General features: G+C 62.1%; 1 protein-coding gene across 5 annotated transcripts in view; it reads right to left on the reverse strand.

Annotated features, from left to right (window-relative positions):
* Nucleotides 1-20,718, reverse strand: part of AGRN (agrin) — an 87,607-nt gene that overhangs the window by 43,463 nt on the left and 23,426 nt on the right. For 2 of the 5 annotated variants that reach the window (XM_039563827.1, XM_039563826.1), the window contains exons 3-5: nt 19,105-19,125; nt 7,932-7,979; nt 417-632 (exon numbers count right to left, since the gene is read on the reverse strand). In XM_039563827.1, the coding sequence (XP_039419761.1) occupies nt 417-632; nt 7,932-7,979; nt 19,105-19,125 (285 nt within the window). Of the gene's footprint in view, nt 1-416; nt 633-7,931; nt 7,980-9,425; nt 10,689-19,104; nt 19,126-20,718 lie in introns of those variants that run through there. The other 3 variants (XM_039563831.1, XM_039563828.1, XM_039563829.1) reach the window with 2 other exon arrangements.

A 20,718-nucleotide genomic window follows, 5' to 3' on the forward strand; every position in this document is an offset into this window, starting at 1 on the left:
CAGCGGGGATGTCCCAGAGGGGGTCGGTCCCCACGGCGTTTGCCACACACCCCTGGACCAGCTTTTGGCCAGCATTTTTCCAGCATTTTCCTTTCTTATCACACTCTGCTGACCCCCAAGGAAGAGCTGGTGATTCCCTCAGTGTCCCCTCCCATCCTGTCCCCATCCCCAGGACATCAGAGGTGTCCCAGCACGGGCTGTTCCTCACAGGGCTGTCACACGCCCCTGGCCCAGCCTTTGGCCATCACTTTTCCATCCCTTTTCCATCCCTTTTCCATCATTTTCCCTCCTTGCCACACTCTGCTGTCCCCCAACGCAGCGCTGACCATCCCCTCAGTGTCCCCAGCGCTGTCCCCACCCCCTGAGCTCATCCCGGGTGTCCCTGCCCGCCCTGGGGACCCGGCACCGCCACTCACCGCAGGCTCCCTTGCTGACCACCTTGATCCTCCTCTGCTGGTTGCACTGGGCCCTGTCCAGCTCGCACTCGTTGCTGTAGGTGGAGTGGTCGGAGCCGCACACCGGGGCCACCACCGGCGCACAGGGACCCTTCTTGCACACGCACGAGGCCTGGCCCGGCTCCGAGGGGCTGCGCTCGCACACGGCCCCGAAGCCGCACAGCATCCCCCGGCAGCCTGCGGGCACACCGCGGGAACACGGTGGGCACGGGGATGCAGGGGTGGGCGGGGGATGCACGGGGACATGTAGGGGGCACGGGGACATGGGGACACACACGGGGACATGCAGGGGGCACGGGGACACGTGGGGACACATGGGGGACATGCAGGGGGCACGGGGACATGGGGACACACACGGGGACATGTTAGGGGGCACGGGGACACGTGGGGACACATGGGGGACATGCAGGGGACATGGGGACATGGGGACACACACGGGGACATGTAGGGGGCACGGGGACACGTGGGGACACATGGGGGACATGCAGGGGGCACGGGGACACGTGGGGACACATGGGGGACATGCAGGGGGCACGGGGACATGGGGACACACACGGGGACATGTAGGGGGCATGGGGACATGGGGACACACACGGGGACATGTAGGGGGCACGGGGACACGTGGGGACACACACAGGGACATGTAGGGGGCACGGGGACACGTGGGGACACACAGGGGACATGTAGGGGGCATGGGGACACATGGGGACACACAGGGGGCACAGGGACACGTGGGGACACACGGGGGACATGCAGGGGGCATGGGGACACATGGGGACACATGGGGGACATGTAGGGGGCACAGGGACACGTGGGGACACATGGGGACACACAGGGGACATGTAGGGGGCATGGGGACACATGGGGGACACGCAGGGGGCACAGGGACACGTGGGGACACATGGGGGATGTGCAGGGGGCACGGGGACAGCCAGTGGGGCACAGGGCTCAGATGAGTGACCACAAGGACACACGGATGGGCACACTGGCCCAGGTGACCACAGGGCCCACACAGGTGGGCACAGAGCCCCAGGGCAGCACACTGCCCACACAGATGAGACACAGTGGCCCGGGTGACCACACAGGTGACCACACGGGTGACCACACGGGTGACCACGCTGCCCCAGAGGACCGGAGAGCAACATCCCCAGCACTCCAGAACGCTCCATCCTAAGCTTTTTTTGGCATTCTCCACACCCCAGCGGCGTTTTCTGCTCCCCGGCGAGCGAGAGGGGAGTCACGGGAGGGAGAAACGTCCTCACCTGAGCGGGCCAGACCTTCCCCCAGCGCTCAGTTCAGTCATTTATTGCTCGCTGCTTACCAAGAGCAGCCGCACCGCGTGCCCGGAGCCTCCCGAGGAAATCAGGGATGTGGGAATCTCTTGATCAGCGCAGCCAGCGCAGCTGAATTGCTGGTGGAGCGGGCACGGGTGACTCCACACGGGTGACAGTGAGAGGTTTGTGCCCCAGGGCACAGCCTGGCACCCACAGCAGGCGCTGTGGGCAGGGGAATATCAGGGAGCGGTGGAATTATGGAATATCCTGAGCTGGAGGCGACGCACAGGGATCAGAGTCCAAGGGGACTCCGCCCAGACACCCCGAAATCCCACCCTGCATCCCTGGGAGCGTTGTCCGAACGCTCCTGGAGCTCTGGGACATTCCCGGGGAGCCTTTTCCGGTGCTCGACACCCTCTGGGGGGGAAAACCTTTCCCTAAAATCCAATTTCCCCCTTCCCTGGGACAGCTCCGGCCGTTCCTTGAGGCGTTCCCTGCACCAGCATCGCCAGTACCCCCTCCCAGGACACCCCACAGGCCACAAACAGAGCCTGACCCACATAACGAGGGAAAAGAGGAATCCTAAAAGGCGAAATCCAGCGCTCGCTCAGCGGCGCCTCATTTACACTTCAATTCCCAAGCGTTTGCCTGGAGATTCCGGAGCGGCGACAGCGAACCCAGCACGAGATAAATCCCGGGAAATCAAAGGGAAAAGGACTCTCCTCCTCTCCTGCCCGGTATCTGAAGGGATTCATCGTTTTTATGAAGAGCTCCGGGTGGAGTCGGAGTCTCTCCCGCACTTCCCGGCGCTGCTCTTTCCCCCTCGGTGGGGTTTTTTTGTTAAAATAAAGATGAGCTGTAAAAATCAGAGGGTGCAGGGGAGGCGTCCGGGGGAATGGGAATTGCGGGATTTATCCCGAGGAATGGGGCTGGGGAGCGGGAATGGAGCTGGGGAGCATCACCAGGTGGGCTTGGAGCTGCCTTAGAGGGGAGGGGAAGGGAAAAGGGGGGGAAATGGGGCAAAAAAGGGGGGGAACATCCATGGAATAACCTGTGCCAGGGCCTCACCACCCTCCCAGGAAAGAATTCCTTCCCAAGATCCCACCTAAACCTCTTTTTTTTTGTTTAAACCCCTTCCCCTTTGTAAATCCGAGCTCTGGAGCTGCCCGGCAGGGCCACGGAGGAGGTGAGGGCAGGGCCTGGATCCAAACCCGAGCTCTGGATCCAAACCCGAGCTCTGGACACAAACCCGAGCTCTGGATCCATCATCTCCACGCCACAGGCTCAGGGCACAGCGAGGAGTTTGGCAAACAGCAAGATCTGCGCTCGTCTGCAGCCAAAAAAATCCTCGGAGCTGCCCTTTCCCAAAGCTCCTGAGCCGCCAGGGATGAGGGGGAGCAGCCAGGGAATAAAAGGAGGGATCATTGTCCCCCTCCAGCCGAGTCTCTCGGCAGTGCTGGAGCAGGGACAGGATCATAAATAACAACAACAATAACAATAAAAACATCTCCCGGGGAGGGAGGGGAAGCCAAAGGTGTCGCTGGAAATAATTGCCGGCGGTGTTCGCATCCAGAGCGATTCCATGGGCAGGGAAAGCAGCTCCTCTGCTCTGCCCCAGCCCCAGGCTGAGCTTTCCCAAGCAAAAAGGGCTTTGGGAAGAGATCGAGGCTCAGGGAAAATCCTGCCTGGGTTCAGAGCCCCGGCTGCAGCTCAGGGGAGCTCTGAGGATCCACCTTTGATCCCGCAGGGAGAGAGCAGAGCAGGAGGTCGATGAGGTTAATGAGGGGTTCCTGTCCTCTGGCTAATTGGGAAAAGGCACCCAGGCCTCTCCCTGAGCAGCCCAGACAAAAGGAAGGGCACCGACATCCTAAAATCCCACCCTGTGCATCCCTGGGAGCAGTGTCCGAACGCTCCTGGAGCTCTGGCAGCCTCGGGAATGCCACCATTCCCTGGGGAGCCTGGGCAGTGCCCAGCACCCTCTGGGGGAAGAACCTTTCCCTAAAATCCAACCTGAACCTCCCCTGGCACAGCTCCATGGCACAAGAAAAGGGGGAAAGGAGGGAGGAGACAAGAGAGGAACCTCTGGGGCCCCATCCAGGCCCTCTGCAGCGCCAGAGCCGAGCTGCTCCTGCAGGAACAACACCCCACAGCTCCAGGGCAGTGACACCAACCCAGCCCCAAACCTGACCCCTCAGACACCCCTAATTAGCGCAGCTTCGTTAGCAGGGCAGCCTCTGCCAAGGGGCAGCTCGGCCTCTCTCCGAGCAGGTGCTGGGGCTCTGCAGGAGCTGCCAGGGCAGATGGCACCGGCTCCACCTCCCCGCATCCGACGGCGCCTGCAGATGTCCAGCAGGGCTGGAGGGACAGCTGGGAACGGGATGGAGCCATCGTGGCAGAGGGGAAGGGCAGGGCCAGCCTGGGAATGGCCACGAGCCATGCTGGGAATGGCCACGAGCCACCCACAGCTCTGCTCTGCCCAGGGAGGGGGGAGCCGGGGTGGGGAGGCAGGAATTGGAGTGGGATGCTGGAATTGTGTCAGGGTAGGGAGGCAGGAGTTGGTTTGGGGATGCAGGAATCGGTCTGGAGAGGCTGGAATTGGGGTGGGGATGCTGGAATTGGGGTGGGGATGCTGGAATTGGGGTGGGGAGACCGGAACAGTGATGCAGGAGTTGGTGAGGGGATGCAGGAGTTGGTTTTGGGGATGCTGAAATTGGTGTGGGGATGGTGGAATTGAGTCAGTGTGGGGATGCAGGATTTGGGGTGGGGATGCAGGAATTGCTGTGCGGACACAGGGAGAAGGCTCCTTGCCCAGTGCCCTCCTCCCCAAATGCAGCTCCAGGCAGAGCAGCTCGTCCATCCCTCCCCATCCCAAACAGCCTCTGAGCCCCCTGGTGCAGAGCAGGGAGGATGGAGAGCGGCTCCATTCCCCATGCTGGGCTCTCCCTTGACAAATCCCATAGGAAACAACCCCCAGGTCACCGGGAAGGAGCTCGGATTGAGGAGGGATTAACTCCAAGCTGCCTTCGAGTGCTCCAAGCTCTCGAGGAGCTCGAGTTAATGAAGCCCCGAGCTCTCCCACTCAAATGTTTCTGCAGCTTAATAACAACAATCACAAGTAGAACGGCAACATTGCTCTTCTGCAATGCACGGAAAAGAGGGGAAGAAAGCTCCTGGAGCGGTCTGGGGATTGCTCACAGCTCCCTGCCAGGTCTGTCCCGTATTCCCAGCATCCCAGCAGCGCCTGGGCACTGGGAATGGCACAGCAGAGGGGCTCTGGTGACCACACGGTTCGAGCTTCCCCCTCAGCAGGAGCCTTGCCAAGGGCTGAGGAAGGCCCGGAGCGCTCAGGGATGAGGGGGAAGTTGGGAAAACAGGGAGGCAATTCCTGCCTGCTGGAGGCACCGTGGGCATTTGCCAGCCTGGCCCAGCTCCAGATCCCGCGGGATCCCAGCCCTTGGAGGAAAACCATCAGGAAAGCACAGCTGGGAGCTTAATTACGGCTCAGGGGTGGGAGGGTGGGATGGACCGGCTTCCACGGCTCCGGGTGTCACCGGGAGAGGGAAAAGGCAGGCAAAGGATCCCAAGGAATGACGCTGCCAGGCACAGCCCCAAATCCCGCACAGGGAGGGGGTGGAGAAACCTCCCCTTGGAGCACCCCTGGAACCTGCTGGAGCATCCACAGCATTCCATGCCGGCCCTGGGAATTCCCAGGAAGAGCCCGGACCGAGGAATTCCGTGCCTGTGACAAACACCCCTTTAACCCCGCGCTGTTCCACGGATTAAAAACCGTCGGGGAAAACGCAGGGAGCTCCCCTGCCGGAGCCATGGAAAGCATTCCAGCCGGGAACACAAACCGGGAGCAGGGGGATGCATCTCCCCCCATGCCCAGCGCTGCTCCCCAGGGATGAGCGGGGGGCACTTTTTGGGGCTTTCCCTGTGCCAGAGGGGCAGCGGGAATGGCCGGGCTGGGCATTAATTCCGCCTGAGCAAGATGCCCGTTGCCATGGAGAGCGGCTGGGCTGGCGCTGGCGGCTCCTGTCCCCAGCCCAGCCTAGCCCAGCCCAGCCCTGCTGCCATCAATATTCATCGCGCCTCGGGGAGCGACGACGAGCCGCCCAATCCCTCTCCGAGCGCTGGGAAGAGCCACGGGAAGAGCCGGGAATTCATCCCTGGGCGAGCATCCCCCCTCCCGACATCAACCGGCGCCCGAAATCAGCGGCAGGAAAAGCTCGGAGCCGCCGGATCCCGCGGCACAAAGCTGAGCCCAGGCACCGCTCCTTGGGCTCTGCTCCCTCGGGGACACGCCGGCCCCACCTCCCCAAAGCCCTGGTTTTGTTCATTTTCACCCATTTCCTGCTGAAACCGGGCCAGGAAAAATCCACCTGGGAGGGAGGTTTGAACCTGGGAGGTTTTCACACGCAGAGAGCCCCAAAATTCCTCACAGAGCCAAGAGCAGGGAGGCAGGGAAAGGCCAGGAAAATCCCACCTGGGAGGGAGGTTTGAAGCTGCTCCCACCTGCCTGCACCCCAACACACACAGAAACAGCCCCAAATTCCTCACGGTACCAAAAGCAGGGACCTGCCCAGATGGGAGGCAGCTCATGGAAAGGCCGGGTCAGGAAGGGAGGGAAAAACCAGGACAATCCATGTGGGAGGGAGGTTTGAACCTGGGAGGTTTTCACATGCAGAGAGCCCCAAAATTCCTCACAGAGCCAGAGCCCAGGGTAGGGAGGGAGGGAAAAACCCTGCCCAGCTCTGCAGCCCCGTCTGGGAGGGGAAAGAGCCATCCCAAATCCCAAACTGGGGATTCCCCAGCTGGCAGAGCTGGGCAGGCTGGGGGAAGGTGAGGACCTGGCCCAGAAAATCGAGAGGTGACGACGCTCGGGGAGCCCAGAAGAAGCCCAGGGGGCCCTGCTGGCTGTCCCCAAGCACTCCCTGCCTGCCAGGACCCACCTGATCCTCACCCACTGCCTCTCTCGGGGCAGGGAGCCCCTTCCTTCACCCCAAACCCCAGCTCTGGCTTTGCCAGGCCGGACAGTGACCCTGCCCCACCAAACCTCCGGGCACAATTCTGGCTCCCACAGCCCTTTATCGCAACCTGAGAGCAAACCCAGGCCATGAGATCCCAGCTCCCGAGCACACCTCAGCCCAATCCCAACCATTCCCAAGCTCAGCCTTGTCCCAGCCTGCCGAGGACACTCAGAACCACATCAAATCCACCCCAGGGACGATCAGAGCACCACCAGCACGAGCAGAACCAGCAAAACCCATCCCCTTCCCCACCCTCTTCCCGTGTCCCCTGTCCCCCTCTGCCCCAAAACGCCTCCTGCACCCCACACCAGGAATTTGCTCCCCGGGAGCCTTGGCAGCCCCCCAAAAGTGGGATATTTTTTTTTTTTCCATCTCCTGTGGGGGCACCAGGGATCTTTTGGGAGTCTGGCATCTGGCTGGGCCGGGCCGTTCGTATTTCGGAGCCCTGAGCAAGGAGTTCCACCCACGGAGGTTTTTATTTTGCGCTCGAGATGCCTTCCCCGGGCCAATTTTAGATTAATCACATTTTTATCTCGCATCCGTTTTTTCCCCCCGCCTCCTTCCCCACCCCCGGCAGGGGAGGCAGGGGGAAAAAAAAGCAAAAAAAAGGCAACAACGGGGTTATTAATTGGCTGCTGATTTCTGCTGGGCTCTTATCTGTGCACGTGGAGGTGGAGGCAGAGCCTGCCAGCAAAGGCAGGGGTTTTAAGCCTGGTTTTTAAAGGGAACAAAGCTCCTGTGATGGTTTTATCTCAGCCTGGGCTTGCCTGCCCTGCATCCAGCAGCTCCTGAAGCTGATAAGAGCATCATTATTAAAAATAAAAACCCACCAAAGTTCCTCCTCTGCGAAACCAGAGGAAAGGTGGGAGAGGCAATTCCAGAGGCAACGATGGCCCAGGGCAAATGGAAGCCTGCAGGGGCTTCCAGGGAAGGACCTTCTGCAGCCTTCCCCTGCTTCCAGCTGGGAAAACCCCTGGAGAAAGGGAGCACTGAGGGACTCCTGCCCTCGCTCCTCACCCAAACCCCGCGTCCCTCAGCGCTGGCAGGGATGTGCTGGGGGGCTCAAACGGATCGGGGGCTCGGGAGACTTTTCCCTGAGGGAAAGGGCAGCGCTGGAGAGGCTCCTGCTGTCCCCAACATCCCCCCGGGCACAGGGACAGCTCTGCACTCACCATCCCTCGGCGGCGGCGGCGTCTGCGTGAAGTAACTGTTGGGTTTGTCTGCAAGGGAACAAAAACACGGAGCTGTCACAGCTTCCTGGGCACAACCCCTCCTCTCCTGCCCCCAGCCCTCTCTTGAGGTGGTGTTTCCTCCCTTCCCGAGCAGGTTTGACTCCCAGGAGGTGCTGGAGCCGGGAGGGAGCGGCAGGAACGGGAGCTGGGCTCACCAAAAGCCGGTTTGGGAGCCCAGGTATCGATGGAGCGTCTCTGGTGTGGGATGTGGGAGCAGCCCCCGGCGCCTGGCAGGGCTGGGATGTGCCCTCGGCCTGTCCTGCCCCAGCTCCCGGGGGCTGTGAGGCCGATCCTGCTGTGGGTCACCCCAAACACACCCCTGGCCACGGACTCAGCAGGTCATCCCCCAGCAGGGCGCAGCGGGGATGCTGAGGCCTCCAAAAAGTGGCAGAGAGGGGTGGCAGGAGGTGAAAGCTGCCGTGGGTGTGACCACAGGGCCCAGGCAAGGGTCACACCTTGTCACCTGCCACCCCTCTGTGTTTGGGGGTGCAGGGGGGAGCTGAGCTCCACTCAGGCTCCAAAATCCTGAACGGGAAACACCCAAAGCCTGGGATTTGTGATGTACCCAGGGCAGCAGAGCCAGGCCGTGCAGAGATAACCCCGCCCCACCACGCTCCATCACCTGGCCCTGCTCCTGCCCGGCTCCCTGAAGCCATCCGTGTGTTTCCCAGCGTTTATTCCCAACCCAGGGAATCGGCAGCGCATCCCAAAGCTGGGCTGGAGGATCTGCCTGCCCTCCGTGGGCTTTTCCCACAGCAGGTGTTCGGCACTTCCCAGCTCAGGGAGGTCAAAGCCAGCCCTGGATGATGGAATTTTCCTCCACAGGCGTCGGGAAGGGGAGCAGCCGTGCCGGCAGGAGGTGACGGAGCCTGACAGGAATACCTGGATGCATCCACACCCAAGGGTGGGATCTACTCAGCTGCACCAAGGATCAGATTAACAGCCAAACCTCAGGGGAAAAAAAAACCCTGTTTGCTGATTCCTCAGAGCAAGGATCCTGGAGCAGCCTGGGATACACACTTCCCACTCTCTTGTAGGGCTCCAAGGTCCAGCAGTTTGCTGGGAATGAGGGAACACCAGAATTCCTGAGCCAGGGCAGGGCTCCATGCAGGAGCCCATTTTGCCCCTCACCTCCCACCAGCCCTGCCCAAATCCTCACATCTCCCCGGATCATCACCCCCAGCACACCGGGATTTGGGGTGGGACCCTGCCGGGAGCAGCAGCGGGCAGGAGCTGGGCTGGCCCACGCACAGCCGCCCTCACAGCTCTGGGCCAGCATCTGACAGGGGAAAGTGGGGCAGAGCCACGCAGGGAGCTGGCAATCCCTGGATTGTCCCCATCGGAGCGAGGAGCTCCAGGAAAAGCCGCGCTGGCAGCACCGGGAGCCCCCCAAACGCCACCTGCCTCGCCCTCCCCTGCTCCAGGGACACCTACAGTTATTGAGGAAGAGCAGCACGGCGAATCCCAGCGTGGAGGTGGCCAGCAGGATGAGGCAGATGTTGCAGGGGATCATGAAGTAGCGCACGACCAGGGACACCTTGTGCTGGTACAGCCGGTCCCGCTCCAGGGCTCCCGGCGCCATGGGGTACTGGCACGCTGTCATGCTCGGTGTCACAGCCTGCCCGCCGGCCAGCCAGCCCAGAAGGGTCGCCACGAGGCTCGCATGGATCCCTTTCCCCCCCTCCCCGCTGGTTTTCGGCAGCCTAAGTTGTCCCAGAGGTTCCCATCTCGGCTCGCAGCCGGGCTGAGGGCACCTTCAGGAGTTTGTGCCCGGCGCTGCCATGGCAGTGGCGCAGCCGCGGGGACAGCTCCCAGCCCGCTCCGGAGGGCTCAGCGAGCCCCTGGTCCAGCCCGGAGGGTGTCAATCCACACCTGCCCGCAGAAAGCAAACGCAAATCCCGGCGCTGAAAGCTCTGAATCCGCGGCCGAGCCCACCAGGACAAGGACGAGCCGCTGCTGGGGTGGGAACGGTGGGAATGTCACGGCGGCGACGCGTTCCCGGCGGCAGCGCTGGGACAGGAGCCCTCCCAGGCTCGGGAATATCCGTATCCTCCGGGATATCCTCTCACATCCGCGCCGACCTCGCTCCGGCAACGCGGAGCTCCCTCCGCTGTCCAGCGGCTCCTCCGGGACAGCTCCGGCAGCCTCTGACCCTCCGCAGGTCCTCGCAGGCGGCAGCAGCCGAGATTCCCGGAGAAACCCAAGATTCCCGGAGAAACCCAAGATTCCGGGAGAAACCCAAGATTCCGGGAGCAGCCCAAGACTCCCCGGGATTCCGGGAGCAGCCCGAGGTGCAGCTCAGTCGTGCCACGCTCCAGCCGAAGGCAGCCGCTCCCTCTCCCCCTCCGAGGCTCCGCTCAGAGCCGCGGCAGCTCCATCCCCGCTCCCTCGCCGCCCCTGCCCAGCCGAGCCCAGCGCCGGCTCTCCGGCACCTTCCCAACCCTCCGGCCAGCGGGAAGGGGCCCGGCTGGGCCCGCTGGGCACGGGACCCTCGCCGGAGGGGGCCAGCTGCCCGCCTCACGCCGCTGGGACATGCCAGCCCTTCCCGGCGAGACCCCAGCTCCGCTCGGAGCCCGGCATGGAGCGGCGGGGGAGCGCTGGGAGCGGCGGCCGCCCTGCCTGGCTGGGTGGGAGGGTGGGATGGGAGGGTGGATCCTTAATCCCGGTGGTCTCCGTGCGCCCCCCGCGCAGCGTCAGACAAGGGAGCCGGCAGCGCGGAGGCGAGCCCGGAGCGCCCGCCCCCACGCCCCGGAGCTGCCCCCCCTCCCTCCATCCCTCCCTCCGCCCGCCCCTCGGCTCGACCCCGGCGAGGGGGGGGCACAGCGAGCCCCTCCGAGCGCCAACAAAGGGGAACGGGGGCGCAGGGGCGCGGCGCAGACAAAGAGCGGGGGCGGCGGGGGTCGCGCAGGAGCCGCTCCCCCGGGACACGGCGCGGGCAGCGCGGCTCCGCCCCGCCGGGGACCCCCCCCACGACCCCCGGCAGCCCCCCGGGATGGGCTGGGAAGGGTGGGAGGGGGGTGGAAGGGCTCGGGGGGGTGGGAGGGGTGGGGGCTTCAGCGCCCCCGGCCCAGCCCCTCCGCGCACTCGAGATGCCGGGAGGCGGAGAGAGCGCTCACGCCTCGGCCGGCATCGCCCCCCGAGAGACCCCCGGGGACGGCAGAGCCGCGGGAGAGCAGAAAAACCCCCGTTATGATTTTTTTAGGACGTTTTTGGCGAGAGAGGGGCACGGACTGGGCACAGCCTGCCCAAAAGCAGCCGGAAGAAGGACCAGGACCCAGTGCTGGGACCGCAGGGAATGAACTGTCCCCTCCCTGCGGGCTCCTGCCCTTTCCCTGCTTCCCTCGGGCAGGACGCTGCCAGCCAGGATGGGAAAGGTGCCACCAGCAGAGCCGGGTGAAAGCCAGAGGGAGGCCAGGGCCAAAAGTGAAGGTCCGACAATGGGGTGAGAGCCGTGCCACAGCCCCGGGCAGGGATTCCTGGTGCCCGCATGCCAATTCCAGGCTGCCAGGAGCTCACTCTGCCCTCCCTTCGAGTGGAGGCTCTGCCAGGACAGCATTCCTGGCAAAACACACACACAGCGCCCCGCAAGCCGTTCCCTGCCGCTGTCAGCCCACATTTGGGCCACCAGGACCTGCTGGGTCATTTCTCAGAGCTCTTCCTCAGCAGGGAGGAACTGGGCAGCACGAAACCCCTCAGGAGGAAGGTGCTGGGGTCACAGAGAACGCAGAATTCCTGCTTCCCACTGAATTCCTGCTTCCCACCCCTCCAAAAGGCAACAACTTGGGAGGATCACCCTTGCCAGGGGCAGCTTCCCCTCCCAGCCCTTCCAAGGATCCTCCCCTCACCTTGGCAATGCGCCTGGAGCCCGAGGGACACAAACATTACGGAATCCACCCACCCACCCACCCTCCCCTCCCACACGCGGGGGACACTGGGTGGTCCTTATCAGGGCACCCCTGGCTCCAGGAGCCTCCAGCTTCCTGTGGGATGGACACAAATTGCTCCCCGGCCACCCACGAAGCCGCCCCGCTCCTCTCCAGGGGCTGGGAGCATCCTGGCGGTCCCGAGGTGCAATTCCAAGGAAGAAGAAAAGCAGAGGAAAGAGGGGAAAAAACCTCAAGGTTGCTCCTCTTTAAACCTGCCCGGTTCCCTGGGGACTGGCAGAACACGATCCCGATGATCCCAGCACTGGGAGGCACGGGCTGCACCCCAAACACCCAGAGAGCCCCGGGCGCAGAGAGGTGTGAACCCCTGGGAAGTTCCCCTCACACTCACACAAAGGCTGGGAGAGCCTCGGAGAGCCCAGGAGCGACGAGGGCTCAGCAGGAAACTCTCTCCAAGCCGTTCTTCCCACCGGGATCCACCGCAGGAGCCCCCTCAGAACCCTCTGCCAGGGAGAGGCTGGAGCCCCCCTCACATTTGCCTTTCCAAGCAGGAACTCCAATCCCTGTCACTGCTCCAGAGGCCTCCCCAGGCACCACTTGGGAGCTCCTGGAGCATCGCACAAGGATCCGAGACATTCCCAAAAAACGAGCCCTGCTCCTCTGCTCCGCTTGGTCACTTGGTAGCCAGCTCAGCCTGCCCCTGCATCTTTTCCATGACAGCTCCTGCATCCTTCCCATCCCAGCTCCTGCATCCTTCCCATCCCTGCTCCTCCATCCTTCCACTCCCAGCTCCTGCATCCTTCCCATCCCAGCTCCTGCATCCTTCCCATCCCAGCTCCTGCATCCTTCCCTTCCCAGCTCCTCCATCCTTCCCATCCCTGCTCCTCCATCCTTCCCATCCCTGCTCCTGCATCCTTCCCATCCCTGCTCCTCCATCCTTCCCATCCCTGCTCCTGCATCCTTCCATTCCCAGCTCCTCCATCCTTCCATTCCCAGCTCCTGCATCCTTCCATTCCCTTCTCCTCCATCCTTCCACTCCCAGCTCCTGCATCCTTCCACTCCCAGCTCCTGCATCCTTCCATTCCCTTCTCCTCCATCCTTCCATTCCCTTCTCCTCCATCCTTCCATTCCCAGCTCCTCCATCCTTCCATTCCCAGCTCCTCCATCCTTCCATTCCCTTCTCCTCCATCCTTCCATTCCCAGCTCCTCCATCCTTCCATTCCCAGCTCCTCCATCCTTCCATTCCCAGCTCCTGCATCCTTCCACTCCCAGCTCCTCCATCCTTCCACTCCCAGCTCCTGCATCCTTCCACTCCCAGCTCCTGCATCCTTCCATTCCCTTCTCCTCCATCCTTCCATTCCCTTCTCCTCCATCCTTCCTGGCACACAGCTGCCGAATTCCTTGCCCGATGCCCTCACCCGGGCCCTGCCCCGCTGCCACCGCTCCGGGACCATCCCTGTTCCATCCGGGCAGGGCTTCAGAGCTCCCCCAGCAATCCAGGATAGGGCCCAAGGCCTGGCTTTGAACAATTCCCAAAGGGAAGCGCGGGCATTTGCATCCTCCCCGCTCGTGTTTTCACATGCAAATCACCCCGGCACAGGCGGCCCTTTCTTCCCAGGTCTGCGGGGCTCTGTCCCCTCCAGCCATTGCGGGGCCGCTTTTAGGGGCAGCCCCGCGTGGATCTGAGCAGCCTTTGTGTCCCGGAGCTTCCAGCTCCAGCACGGCCAGACCGGCTCCTCATCCTCTTAGGAAAGACAAACACCGCGCCCCTTGCGAGGATTTGGGATGGGATTTGACAATCCGAGAATCTGTTTGCCCTGGGGTGACCCCACACCTGCCTGGCCTGTCCGTGTGGGGTGGCATTTTTGTCCATCAGTGTCCCTGTCCCCAGAGCCGGCTGCTTGGAGAGCCCCTGTCCAGCTGCCACGTCCTGGCCACATCTTTGGTGACAGTGACAGCAGGGACACCCCATGTGCCACCTGCTCCCTCAGCCAGCCAGGAACATCCAGCCCTTCCCACAGCTTGGGATGTGTCCGTGGGGAATGAAGGGCCAGGCAGGACAACCCAGCAAGAGCCAGCCAAGCAAAAAAAAAAGGACATAATGGCAAAAAACAGGCCATAAAAACAGAAAAAAGGGCCATAAAAACAAAAGAAAAACCATAAAAGCCACCTTTGGCTCCGGAGAGGGCAGCTGGGGACAGCGAATCCAGGGATCCAGGGCGGTTTGCCTGCCCAGAACCTGGATATTTATCTCTGGATGGAGCAGGGATGGATTCATCCCTCATCCCTCAGCCACTGCCCATCATCCCCCCTGCACCGACAGCCTTCCTCTCCTTCCTCCTCCTCCTCCTGGGAGCGGCCTCCGGCTGTCCAGGGGACCGCTGAGGGACAGGAGGCACAAAGTCCCCGCGGCTGCCAGGAGGGAGGAGGGAGGGACAAGGGCCAGGTGCCAACTGAACCCCTCACACGAAGCTTCTCTTCCCCTGCTCCGGGCAAAAATCCATCATCTCCCAGCTAATCCACATCCCCCTGCCCGGATTTTTCGTGGAAGTGCTCCGTGCACCCAGGGCTGCGTGTGGCCAGCGGGCAGCTCAGAGCTGGTGCCACTCCTGGCTGCGTTTCTGTCACAGCTGGGGTGCCAAGGGTGGCACAGGAGGGGCTGGGGGCAGCTGGCTTGGAGGAGCCGGGCAGAGGGGAGGGATTATCCCGCTGTTCCCGGAGCCTGGAGCCGGCAGGAGACGCAGCTCCCGGGCACTGTGAGCAGCGGGAGCCTCACACGCTCCAGTCCCTCGGGAAGGGACGGCACCAGCAGCGGCCTCGGCTTAAATTCCTTCCCATTTCTGCCTCCCCAGATTCCAGCCTGAAGCACGCAAAAAAAAAAAAATCGGAGCTGCTTTGGGAGATGATTGACAGCTGTCAGTCACCCCCTCCTCACCCAGCTCCTGCTGTTGCCAGGCTGATTCCCCACCTGGCTCCCTTCCCGCTAATCCTGTTTGGCAGGGAGCTAATTGGGATTTATCTGACAGCACCCAGGGCCTGCAGAGCCGTTTTCTGCTTCCTCCGGGGAGGTGGAGGAGGAGGAGGAGGAGGATGATGATGAGGAGGAGGAGGAGGAGGAGGGAGCCTGCAGAAGGCGTTCGCTCCTTCTTCCTTTCCCCATCCCCTCCCGCAGTTTTCCCGGCTAATTACCGGCGAGAGGAGCGGGACGGGGGGGAGAAACGCGGGGATTTTAATTATTTCATTTAACACTTGGCAGGACCCAGCTTTGACTCCCCGCTGAGCAGCGCTTGGAAATAAAGAGCTTTTAAAGGCTCTCCGCGGGAGAGGAGCGAGCGGGAGTGGGATCCGGGGCTGGCGTGTGCGGGGCGGGATGGGGATGTTCATTCACGCCATTCCCAGTGAACATTCCCAATAAACATTCCCAATGAACGCTGCCGCTCCAGGGAGGGCTGGATAAGCACGGCCTCTTCTGAAAAAAAGGGGTTTTCCCCACTTAATAACTTTGTCTGGAAGCGGATCCAGCACTGGACCAGGCAGCGCCTTCCAGATGCGCTCAGGGATGGAAAACGCCTGGGAAAGGGATGGAAAAAGCTCCAGCGTGGAGTGGGCCATGCATCTGGTGCCCGGGGACTCCAGGTCCCCCTCTCCCAGCCCTGCAGACCCCTCCGTGCTCTCCAGAGCTGTGCTCCTGCTGCCTCGTCACTGCGATGTCCCCAGCGAGACCCCCCAGATCCCACCCAGCCAGGGGAAGGTTCTGATGGCTCTGCCTCGCCCCTAAAAAAGCAGAACCTTTAACCCTAAACCAGAAAACTCAAACCAAGGTTCGCCCGCGGAGCTTGGAAGGTCTGGAAGGACAAAACGCTGCCGCAAAGAGGACACGGAGCAAAGCCAAAGCCACCCGAGCGAGGGGAAGCAGCTCCGAGCTAAAGCCGCGCAATTCCCGCTGTTCCAAGGACTCTGCGCATCCTGGGCAGCGGTGCCTTCCCAAAGCCGAGCTGCTGCCCTGGGCGCGGCTCACACGGAGCGCTGGGAGCCCATTCCCAGGAGGATTTTGCGGAGCGAGCGAGGATTTCACCCCCTCAGCGGGCACCGCTCCCGGGATCAGCGCCAGGAGAGGGGAACAGCGGGGCGCGGCTGGGGACAAGTCCCCGAGTGCGTCCCCCCCCGGTCCCCGGCCGTGCTCCGGCTCCTCCGCGGGCTCACACCGCCACCTTGCCGCCCTTCCCGACCCTCTCCTGCCGCCGGGAATTCCAGCCGAGCCGCAGGGAGCTCCAAAGGGAGCGGGGCAGAGCCCGGAGCAGCTCCCCGCACAGGGATGGGCTGGCCCAGGGCAGCTCCAGGGACCCGCACGGAGGAAGGGACAAACAGGGGGACAAACAGGGGGACAAACAGGGACAAACGGGACCTTTCCAACACTTCAACCCGCCCTGAACTTTTATTATCTGGTGGTTGCTGTTTCCCTCCACCAGAGAGAGCCTCGTGAGGCTACTGGAGCCACTGGGAGTGACCGGGAGCGACTGGTCCAAGCCTTCAGGCTCTCCCCGCGCGGAGCTCAGCCATCCCTTCTCCCAAACCTCTCCCAAATCCTCCCAGCTGGCTCAGCTGCCAGGATCAGCCGGCAGCGCAGGATTCTTGCAGGATGTGAGGGATGTCGTGGGTGGGAATAGGAAGAACCAGCAGAAAACGGGGATGGAACCACCCCGGGGCATTTCCCTGCAGAAAAGCCCCGGCGGGATAAAATTAGGATGTGTCCCTGGCGCTCCGGATCCCTTCCCAGCGGGAAAGCAATGAGTGACATCCCGCAGCCACAGGGTGGCTCAGGTTGGGGGGGCTGCCAGAACCCTAAACCCGCATCAGCAGAGCCCCAAAATCCCATCAGTAGAGCCCTAAAAGCCCAGCTGGTGAGAAAACTCCTCCTGCCACAGACCCAGACCATAAAGCAGAGGGAGCTCGGCAAAATCCCCCAATTCCAGTCCCCCGGGGGCTCAAGGGGTGGAGGGACACAGGAATGCCCAGCACATCCCTGAGCCAAGGGGATTTGTCCCTGGATCTGTGGCCACCACCCCTGGGCAGGGGCAGAGCTCTCCCTGCACCTCTCGCGGGCATCGGAGAGAGCCCAAAAATGACCCAAATTCACCCCTGAGCCTGCCCTGGGACAGGGAAGGGAAAAAGGGGGGGAAAAAAGGGAGAGGAGGGGGAAAAAAGGGAGAGGAGGGGGGAAAAAGGGGGGGAAAAAGGGGGGGAAAAAGGGGGGAAAAAGGGGGGAAAAAGGGGGGAAAAAGGGGGGGAAAAAGGGGGGGAAAAGGGGGGAAAAAGGGGGGGGAAAAAGGGGGGAAAAAGGGGAAAAGGGGGGAAAGGGGGAAAAGGGGGGGAAAAAGGGGGGGGGAAAAGAGGGAAAAAGGGGGAAAAAAGAGGGAAAAAGGGGGGGAAAAGAGGGAAAAAGGGGGGAAGGGGGGGAAAAAAGGGGGGGGGAAGTGGGATAAAAGGGGGGAAAAAACCTTTCCCCTTCCCTCCCGAGCAGCTGGGAAATCGCCCCCAGAGGCGTTTGGGCGCTGGATGGGGCACAGCAAGGAGAGCGAGCATTCGCAGGAATCCAGACCCTTTTCCAGCTGCCCACCAGCTCCGGGAGAGCCGGGAGCAGCCAACCCCCAGCTCCTGCCCCTGCCAGCCTCACCTGGCACCCGCACAGAGCCGAGCAGGGGCACCAGGATCGATTCCCTGCATCCCTGAGGAGCGGGAGGCCCGGGAAGCGGCAGCCAGCAGAGGATGCTGTCGGCTCGGAAAAGCTCCCCGTGCTCCTCCCGCGGCCGGGAGCGTGCGGCTTCCCAGGAAATTTGGGTGGAAACCCCAGGAGCAGCGGTTTTCGGAGCTCCCTCCACAGCTGGGGCGCTCCTGGGTCAACCCCTTCTCCCCGGCTCCTTTGGCACTCGGGGGCAGAGCTGGCACAGCTCTGTGCAACCCCAAAAAGCTGCTGTGGGGTCGGCAGCGATCCTAAAGGTCCTGGAGTGAGCACAGGAGCTCGAGAGTGGGAAGAGGAACAGCCCCGAACCCAAATCTGGGGCAGTCCTGGTTCAATCCCTTCTCCCCGGCTCCAGGGGCTTGGCACTGCCAGCACAATGCCCAGCCCAAGGGCAGCTGGGCTGGCACGGCTCTGTCCCACCTCAAATCACCCCAGAAGCTGCTGTGGGGTCAGGAGCAAACCTGAAAGTCTTGGGGTGAGCACAGGAGCTCGAGAGTGGGGAGAGGAACAGCCCCAACCCCGAATCTGGGGCACTCCTGGTTCAATCCCTTCTCCCTGGCTCCTTTGGCACCCGAGGGCAGCTGAGCTGGCACAGCTTTGCCCCACCCCACACCACCCCAAAAAGCTGCTTTGGGGTCAGCAGCGATCCTAAAGGTCCTGGGGTGAGCAGAAAAGTGGGAAGAGGAGCAGCTCCAAGCCCGAATCTGGGGCACTCCTGGCTCAATCCCTTCTCCTCGGCTCCTCTGGCAACCGAGCCCCGTCCAGCCTGGCCTTGGACCCTTCCAGGGATGGGGCAGCTCCTCTGGGCACCCTGTGCCAGCGTTTTGCCACCCTCATTGTAAGAATTTCTTCCTCGTACGCGGTGTGAGCCCACCCTCCTCCAGCTCCAGCCCATCCCCGCTGGTCCTGCCACACCTCCCTCGCTTTTCCTGGGAGATTCCCAAGGAATTGCTCCGTTTGCCCCACACCTGGAGCTCCCCAGCTCAGCCAGGACAAGGACAGGAATTCCCTCCTTCCAAACCACCCCCCCCCCCCCAGGCCAGCTCGGCAGCCCAGTCCTCCCAGTTTGCCCCAGTTCGAGCTCCGAGAGCTCCGCCCGCCCTCCCCAGGCCGCAGATGAAGGTGAGAGGCTGAGGATGGAGAGGAAGATGAGGCAAGCGCTACGTGAGGAGTCCTTAGATCACAGTTCCACACCCCCAGCGCTCCGGGGGATCAGTGCCACCACCACAAACCAGGGACAAACCGGGGACAAACCCAAGGAGGGAAGGAGGGAAGAGCCGGGAGCTCCCCAAACTGTGATCTAACAGCAATAGTGGCTCGGAGGTGTGAGCACAGCCCCGAGGGGCCGGGGGTGCTGCACACCTCAGGAGGCTCCTATTGCTCCAGCACATCCCGAGGGATGGGAATGACAGGGACTAAGCCAGTGGATGGAGAAAATGGGAATTTGGGGTTGTTTTTTTTTTTTTGGTGTGACACCCCCACCACTTACCGGCGAGAAGCTTCCTATGTTCTTTAGAAAGCAGGGGAGGAGAAAAAGGAGAGAAGAAATCAGTTAGAAGCAGGAAAACAGGAGCGGCCCCCAAGCTTTCCGCCTCCCCAAGCCCCCTCCGCCACCTGAGGTGCTTCCAGGTGTCTCTCCCAGCCCTTTCCAGGCTGGATCCTGCCCCACATCCAGGCAGGATCGAGGAATTCTTTCTCCCTCTTCCCAGCGATCCAAATCTCACAGGCGAAAAGGAACTCCCAGGGAACAGACCTGGGTTCTTTTCCCCACGTGCAGCAGGCCCTGGAAGGGAATCCAAGGCCAAGCTGTGCCCTGGGGACATCCACATGGTCCAGATCCAGCTGGGAAGGACCAGGGGCAGAGGGACAGCAGGACTGGCACTGCTGCCTTCGGCTGCAACACCCAGAAAACCCCAGAGCTCACCCAGAAAACCCCAGAACTCACCCAGAAAACCCCAGCTCTTCCCCTGTTAACCCTCACTTCGGGAGGCCATTCCCATCCCCAACCCCAAGCACACGGATTTGAACACGTCTGAGTGGCACAAGGAGCTCCCAAATCCGCCGGCAGCCAGGAAACAGCCGGATCCTGCTGATCCCAATGATCCCACACACAAATCCTGCTCAGCAAAACGAGGGGGAAAGAGCTCCAGGACACCAAAACCGCGCCAAGCACAGCACAAATCCCACCAGGAGCATCCCAGCAGTGACTCCTGACCACCCTGACCACGCTGGATCTGATCCACGAGGAGCTGGCACTCGAGGAGCTGCTGGGGAATATCCCAGGCGCAGAACTCCCATTAACCATTAAATTCCACGGATTTCCTGGGCAAAGGGATGAATTTCTAAAAGCAAACCACAGTCAGGAGCTAAACCTGCAGCTGTCACGGCTTCAAATGTTTCCCTCTCCCATCCCAGCCTGATCCCTCCCCTCTGAAGGAGAGGGCTGGAAGCACTTTTGGGGCTGAGGGAAGTGGAACAGGGGATGAAACGAGGTCTCGGCAGAGGCGACAAGAGAGCAGGGCCAGGGTTGGCAGCTGAGCATTTCAACAGCCCTGAGGAGCCTGGATTGTCCATCCAGGGAATCGGGGAACTCCCGCGACCAGCATGGAATGCTGCCTGTGGAAGCGGGGTCCCCATCCCACGGGGGGAATCCAACCCCTGGCCCCTCTCTTGTATTCACAGAGCCCCAGGGGTGTGGATGGATGGAGGGAGGGATGGAGGGAGGGAGGGAAGGATGGAGGGATGGAAGGATGGAGGGATGGATGGATGGAGGGAGGGAGGGATGGATGGATGGAGGGAGGGATGGAGGGAGGGATGGAGGGATGGGCCAGAGGTGCCACCTCCTCTGCCAGGTGACAGCAGCACGGATGGAGGCAGCACCATCCCCATAATTTGAATTTAGAGGGGCCGGAGCTGAGGGAGGCAGAGCTGGAACTCCGAGCCGGCCACAAATATTCCACCTGCCCCAGGCCACGGGGGCTCGGCTCTCGCTTCTGTTTTCCTTCCTCTTTTTATAAATCCAAAATCCCAAAATAACCTGGGCTGCTCTGGGATATTTTCCAGCTGTTTTTTTCCCCTCTCTCTTCCTTTCTGCTGGCGCTGA

Source organism: Corvus cornix, chromosome 21 (genome assembly GCF_000738735.6).
Source record: "Corvus cornix cornix isolate S_Up_H32 chromosome 21, ASM73873v5, whole genome shotgun sequence".
NCBI lineage: Eukaryota > Metazoa > Chordata > Aves > Passeriformes > Corvidae > Corvus > Corvus cornix.